The 7,797-nt window shown below is 36.7% G+C and overlaps 1 protein-coding gene across 6 annotated transcripts; it reads right to left on the reverse strand.

Moving 5' to 3' along the window:
* Window positions 1-2,875: 2,875 nt before the first annotated feature.
* On the reverse strand, window positions 2,876-7,723 carry LOC117113724 (zinc finger CCCH domain-containing protein 10-like). Of its 6 annotated transcripts, none has more exons than XM_033257157.1 (3): window positions 7,574-7,723; window positions 5,865-5,941; window positions 2,876-5,284 (listed from the first exon to the last, which is right to left on the reverse strand). In XM_033257157.1, exon 3 carries the CDS (start codon window positions 5,173-5,175, stop codon window positions 4,147-4,149), a length of 1,029 nt encoding a protein of 342 aa, XP_033113048.1. In that variant the 5' UTR covers window positions 5,176-5,284; window positions 5,865-5,941; window positions 7,574-7,723; the 3' UTR covers window positions 2,876-4,146. The 6 variants fall into 6 exon arrangements, with proteins under 6 accessions (XP_033113048.1, XP_033113049.1, XP_033113051.1 ...); XM_033257158.1 differs by having other exon boundaries at window positions 2,876-5,312; XM_033257160.1 differs by having other exon boundaries at window positions 7,603-7,710.
* Window positions 7,724-7,797: the final 74 nt, after the last annotated feature.

The following is a 7,797-nucleotide window of genomic DNA, read 5'->3' on the forward strand; positions in this document are numbered from 1 at the left end:
TTTTAACCACAAAATACAAATGACAAATTTAGGGAGCCCGGGCCGGCTGACGCCCCTTTAATCGTCACTGGGTAAAATATGCAAGGGTGGCGCCAATGGGGGACCAAGAGAGAGGACAGGACCCCCGTCTGGGAGAGCTGCCTCTCCCCTCCAATCGTCGGGGGAAAAAAATTATACAGGTATGTACTTTCTATATTATCATTAGACTCTAAAATCGATTAAACAAACCTTTGAAACCCCTAAATCGTACAATTTTTTTGGGGCTTCGCTCCCTGGACCACTTTCGAAATATTTTGAGCGACGCCGACCACGCCCACTTTGCTCTCGTCGGGGACATCGACCCCCATCGGGCAAACTTTGGTGTCATCCCCGGTAATATGACATATGTCCTACAGTCGATGTCAGACATTCTGCTGTTAAGTGTCAACAAAGCTCTTTTGGGTCAAGGTGCTAAATCGAGGACGCTATGGGAGAGTCGGGGCACTGCAGACTGATCTGGGAGAAAAGAAAGATGTTGCATATTCCTAGTAGTTGGCGCATTTTTATCGAATTTATTAACATTTTGATCTGTGCGTTTGGCTATCTAGTTTAATCCAGTGTCCGTTTCGCCGAAAACTGATCTACGTCAAGAAGCTGCACAATGACGACAGCCTTTATAACTCAACGAAATTAATGCCGTCTGTATTCTCAATCGGACTTGATAATGGAAACATATTATTTATCAAAATTTCTCCTACGATTGAAAACATTTATTATTTATCAACATTGTAATATGACATATGTCCTACAGTCGATGTCAGACATTCTGCTGTTATGTGTCAACAAAGCTCTTTTGGGTCAGGGTGCTAAATCGAGTACGCTATGGGAGAGTCGGGGCACTGCGGACTGATCTGGGAGAAAAGAAAGAAGAAAGATGTTGCATATTCCTAGTAGTTGGCGCATTTTTATCGAATTTATTAAAATTTTGATCTGTGCGTTTGACTATCTAGTTTAATCTAGTGTCCGTTTCGCCGAAAACTGATCTACGTCAAGAAGCTGCACAATGACGACAGCCTTTATAACTCAACGAAATTAATGCCGTCTGTATTCTCAATCGGACTTGATAATGGAAACATATATTATTTATCAAAATTTCTCCTAAGATTGAAAACATTTATTATTTATCAACATTTCTCCTCAGATAAACGCTGTTACTAATAATAGATAGTAACTAGAAATTGCAAATTGCAAGTGAAGTGCTGCGAAGTACAACTGCATATAAATGTTCTTCGAACAAAATTATTTATGCGAGTCAAGTGAAAATAATGAATAATAAAACTATAACAAATTTATATTGACATGAATAAAAACTATACTACACGGACAAAAATCACACAGGAATCTACATAATATACTGTATTGATCTACTATGTGGTTTGACATTTGTAGGCTTATCACGAGGTGAGAATGGCAATGGAATTTAATTCTGTGAATCTAGAAGTGTAAACTATTTTGGTAATGTAGATAAGTGATTCATCTTGGGTAATTAGGAATGGCCACAAAAGGGAAATCTCGGACGGAACCCTTTGAGGCGTTGTGCATTTACAAAAATCACACAGGCACGCAACATCAACCCACACTGGTCAGGCCTGACACTTGTTACAAAAAAAATTTAACCTGCTATCCAATAACGCGCTTTTCTAAATCCACCTGTTTGTACACATGGCAAAACAACCTACAATAGCCTACTGAATTCTGTATTTATAGAGCTCCAGCAAAATCTCGACGATGAGAAACTGCAATGTTAGCCTCCACGAATATATTTAACGTTTTTGTGGCTTCATTAACATTTTAAAAATCAAGAGCTGTCATTAAATCAAGTGCCTCTGCCTGCATACATTCATATGCCAACACGCACTGCATCACAACCAATCAAGGATGAAGAGCTCAGGATTTACATGTTATAGGCCTACCGCAAAGGGATGAATAGTGTACAAACTAAAATTAATGATTGGAAGAACCTTTAGATTTTCCTTTCTTTTCGAGCTCTGTTGTGAAGAACGCGCATTGTAACGTGTGTCCCCAATCACAAGTGCTAAGTTATTGCATTACTCAAATTACATTGTTGAAACACCATAGGGAAATTACTAAAACTGAATTTCAAAGGCTTGCGTACAACAGTATAGTAAAGTTGAAAACATAACTATTTTTTCTTCAAATCAGTACGGTATTCATTTCATCTGAAGGGATTACTATATTTCACGAAAATCGGCCACTTTTCCACAAATAATGAGAGTTGAACCCACTTTTTATATTTTAATTTTCAACGCAGATTAGATGGTTTCTGTAATTCTGCTTAAATCTGCAATCTGAAAAGATTGAAAGTATAATACATACTCCAAGTATTGAAATACACACCATCGTGTTGGGATTCAATATTTCGACATTGATTATGTCATCATCAGGAATGATTGAACTCATGAATATTAATAAGTTCTTTTTAAACTATCAAGCAAGGAAAAAAGGAATTAACCAAATGAACTGAATTTCAAATAATTTAGTACAGCATTATATTTCTTAAGTTCTCCCTAATATACAGTAGTACTTGTGACTTTTCAGTTAATTCCTTCTGTGTGGAAGGAATGGCTGTATATCTGGCGACATTTTAACTCCGAAACCATCTTTAACAGTTGAAAACAAATCATATCAAATTAACGTAATAAACAAGTCGTCGAGAGAGATAAAACATAAACTATCACACAAAGCAAAGGTTTTGAAAAAAACCCAAAAAACAGGGCAACCTCGAGCAATATGCATAATTGCTACAGAAACACTAAAACAGAACAGTACAAACAGAACAGTACAGTACTGCAATATCAAAATTCTTTCATAAGACTTCATTTGGTACCGACAGATTTGGAATTTTAATAGGATAACAGCATTCATTACGAACATTAGCAATTCCTTAAGGCTATAATTCATAACAGCAATATACATGACACTGAACGGTTTATTAGTTGACAAGCCTGTACCCCAGACATACTACAAACATTGTTGGCTACAACACTCACAATTCATACTGTATATATTTGTGATCTTTAAAGTTAGTTTGACTTTTGCAAATGGGTATATTTTATACAGAACAGAATAGAATGCAATTATAACAAATGTCAACATCCTTACTAGTGACAAATAGAAACAAATGAAAATACTTATGTATCAAGCAACTACTTTAAGAACTTCATCTAATATTAAGTGATCATGCAAAACACTTGCACATATAGGAGTATGGATCACAGTGCAGGGACCACATACAAGTGCAGGAATCACATTAAGAGAGAACATCACATATTTCTTTTTGGCTAGAATATTCATCTTATGTTTGTTTACATACACAAGCTCTCGGTCCTGAAATTGGCTGTTGGTTAACTTGCATCTATACATGTTCATTAAGATAGAATGCACTATACATGAAAATGTCAAAAACACACATTGTTTTGTAATAATTCATAGCTACTACTGTACACAGTAGCTGTTGAAGAGCATTTTCAATACAAAGAATGTCCACTAATGTACATAAAATAACCCTAACAATCCAGTCATTTTAATTGTCGAAGAAAATAATCAACATAAATGCAACAAAGAATGATGATCAAATGAAAACCGAAATGGTATACTGTACATTCTTATTTGTTCTATCAATAGTGGTAAAATATAAAAATCATTAAACTAGTATTTAGTACAATTGCCAGATTAAAAGTTTATGCAAAGGCATTTTAAAGTTCTGTACAGTACTAAACCGAGTTAAACATTCGTCTGTACAGGTACATTACTGTACAAATGCTAGGCTAAAGAATACAAACCCATCTTAATATTAAGAGGAAAATGGCATCAAATATGCAGTAGTACAGTATTTGTGATATGATCAATTAATATTTTGCAGTGCGTAATATGCAGAATTGAAACCTGTTAATTTTGTGCCTTTTACATTATACAGTAGAATAATCCAAGATTATAATTAAAATAATACCTTAATAAATAATGAAGGCATTTCTACAAAATGTTAACAATGAAAGGTTTTATTGTTATCATAGGTTTGAACGCACTGAGCTTGTGAAGCAATTTTAACGATTAGCAAATATTGAATTCTAGCAAGAATTCCAAGACCTATCGACTCATGGAGCTTTGAGTAAGAGCATTGTGAATTCCCTGGGACACTATGGGATAAGATACCATCGATGTAGGAACACTGAGTGGGACTTGCACCTGTGGTGCCATCGCTGAACCCATAGACACAGTGGTAAGACCGGTCGTCAAACTGCTGGTCAGACCTGGTGCAAGAAGCTGGTTCTGCTCTGCAAGTGCAACAGCTGTAGCATCCTGCCCGATAGCAGTGGTCTGACCTATAATCATAGCGGGCGTGGATGCTGTTGCATGAGACAGAATGGCTGTTGAGTTGTTTAACGAATGCGTCGCTTGACTTTTCACAGCGGAGGCCTGTCCCCCCATTCGCTGTGTTCGCAAGCATGCATTTTGATCTAGAAGGACTTCATTCGCAGCAGTTAAGTCGTTGACCTTCTTTTTCAGTTCTTCAACTCGCCTTCGAAGAGCGAAATTCTCCTCCTCAAGTTCTCTTGAGGAGTCCCTACCAGGGAGCATTCTATCCCTATCGAAGCCATACATGTCATAAGATGAAGTGTAGCGACGTCGCATGCGATCATACTCGTACTCATCAAAGCTTGGTGGCCTTGAGTCATACGTATCTCTTTGCACATTCATGTATTTCATTCTGCGGCGCATTCGCTGCTCATACTCGTAGTCGCCCTGGCTTATATGCCTGTACTTGCATTTCATTCCGCGAGAGCAGTCTCCCTTCAAGTAATCACGACAGATTGGAATGTCGTCTGGGTCATAATTGTTGCCAAGTCGATTATCTTCAACACCAGGTGGAAGTTTCCCAGTTTCACGGTAGTATTCTTCCTCCTCTCTAGAGCAATGGACAAACTTACAGTTTATGCGGCGACATTCACGGTTTTGATAGTCGTGACAGAACACGGAAACACCTTCGCTTTGTACTCCGTTGTCAGGGTGTCGATATTTACAATTTTTGCCGCGCGTGCACACATTACGCTGAAAGTCGCGGCAAATGTCATTGCTCTCGTTATTGCTTTCCTCCATTTCCTTTGATTTTGGCATTCAGCTGGATATAGCAGTGATAGCTCTGCGCTTGCTTGCCTTCTAAGGCTCTGTTTGGTGACGCCGATGCTTTAGATGGGTTTGCTGCCGCACAACTTAGCTGGCGCAACTGGAAAACAGAACATACAAATTCGCAGCTGAAGATAGATATGTCAACAAAAGCAAAATATTTAAAATGTTACAAATTAAAGCAAGAATAATAAGGAAAACAGACATTTAGCACAAAGTACCAAATTTAAAATTGTTAATGTACAGTATTGATATTAAGAAATGTAAACAGAATTCCCTTTTTTTTTTACATGGGTATTGGAAAATCTAAGAATTTAATGTTCATTAAAAGTAGTCATTAATATTTTAAAAAAAAATCATTTTCAGGATTAAACAAAATTCTGGAAGTGCACTACAAAAATTGATGATTGGAAAATAACATTATTATTTTAGTAGTCTATCATGGTGTGTGGGGCGACAGGAACGGGTATGCTTTGTATTCAATTTGAAAATGACAGGAAAAGAATGAAGGGAAGAGAAGTTATTCAGTTCGGAAAATGTGAAGTTATAAATATAAAGTCTGTATAGAACATTGCTGAAGTATATCATGAACGAGATCCCTTTATATTGAAAGCAACGTAGTAAGCAGCAGTTTACATTCTTTTAATTTGCAACAGTTGATTTTCAGATATAACATTTACCTGCTCAGGTTTTGCAAGGAGCGCACGCAGAATTATCAGTATGTTTGCAAGATCTTGTTCTCGGCAACCAAACGCAGCTGTGAAAAAAGAGGGCGGTATTGTTTAATGCTTTGTTAACTGTGCAGCACAGCCAATATTCCAACTACCTTAGAAAAAAAATCTATTATATGAAGTATGGTACAGATTGAGATCTGACATGAATTGACCAGATGTACACATTTTCATAAAATCAAAGTTTATGCCAGTACTACCATAAAACCTTGAATTGAAGCCCTGGGCTTATTTTTATTCCGAACTTTGGATGGGCATCTTTTCGAGATGAGCTTCTTTTCAAGATGGGCTTCTTTTCGAGGCTACTTTTGCAAAGTAAAGAGGGAGGGGGGGAAGGCCTTGTTTTCAAAATGAATGCTGTAAATTTTGTGAATTTATCCTATAAAGCAAAAAAAAAAAGGCCACTGTAACATCAATCTGTATCATGGACTGGATTTAACTGCCATTAAATCACATACCTGTGAATAGGCCACTGGCTTCAATTCGAGATGGACTTCATCTTGAGATTAAGCCCGTTGGGCTTCAATTCTACAGGTTTTACGGTATTTTAAATTTCGTTCCAAGATATTCATACTTCTGACCTGCCAACTCACCCAATCCTGTTGGGTGTCACCCGATATTTAAACAAATCTCCAGTTCTCTCGATCGAATGTAATTTTCACCCAATTTCACAGGCCACCCTCCCTCTCCAAAAATACTCCGATTTATGCGTAATTTGATTGATTTGATCATTATTATTCAATGTATTCGCTGCCTGCTCGCTTCGCAGTGCAATAAACAAGCAGCCGTTTTCAATTCGAATGTCGCCACCAACAGCCAATGATTTGTAGTGACGTGACTTTTTTGGTATTTTGCATCATCTTATGGTTAAATTCTGGAAACCTCCAGATTTTTTTATGATTCTTTTAAAAAAATCTCCAGATTTTCATGACCCAAGGGTTGGCAGGTCTGATACTTAAAGTATCTGCACTGCTGATGCATATGATTAAAATTATAGTTCAGATAATTTTCTTACTTTTATCATAGTGTATTTCTTTTTATGACTGTGGCAGTTAAGTATAAATAAATTAATCTAATATTAAATTAGTTTAATAATTCCTCCATGGCCTAATCTACAGTAAACAACAGTCAGAAGTCAGTAGGTCAAGGGTTATTCTGCAAAGCTTGTTTATATCAATTTGTCATTTTATTTAAAATAGTAAGGTTTAATCAAAATGAATGAGATGATTGATGATGGTGTCTGGGCCAGTAATAAGCCATATTGAAGGATGTGCTACACGGCATTACTCACCAAGTACAATACAGGTAAAAATGCTTATTAATATTACAACTACTGTACTTGGTTGGGGGCCTACAGTAGGCAGTTAATATTTAATTTCCACATTGGTTGGTGTAAATTTGTGGATTTTCAATGTGTTTTTACAACTTTTTACTTTTTGTACACTGCACTCAGCTGCAGTCAACAACACTCTTTATACCACCTTGATTTGTGTAATATTTTTAAAATCAACATCGTCTATCATCAGGCATAGCTACTGTAGCCTAGGCCTATCCTATCCAGTTTTAATAGGCAGGACAGACTCCTATTTAAATTATCATTTTTAGTACACGAATATAAAAATTTGTTATGCAAAAAAGCAAATAATACATCACTATACATCTAATACGTGGCTTGATTGTAGAATACCGTGGAAAATTGTTGAAATTTAACTGATTCAACTGGATTTCTCGTACATACAGTTTTACGACAATCACGAATTGCGTCCTCGCATCGATCACGTACCAGGAAACAAATGTTAGAAATGGCGTCGCTTAACGCCCTCTTTTGACGAATCTTTATCTTTCATGCTTGTTCGTTTGTTGGTACATGCAATCAATTATG

Source organism: Anneissia japonica, unplaced genomic scaffold (genome assembly GCF_011630105.1).
Source record: "Anneissia japonica isolate Jap-2015-1 unplaced genomic scaffold, ASM1163010v1 scaffold718_len1063573_cov188, whole genome shotgun sequence".
Classification (NCBI taxonomy): Eukaryota; Metazoa; Echinodermata; class Crinoidea; order Comatulida; family Comatulidae; genus Anneissia; species Anneissia japonica.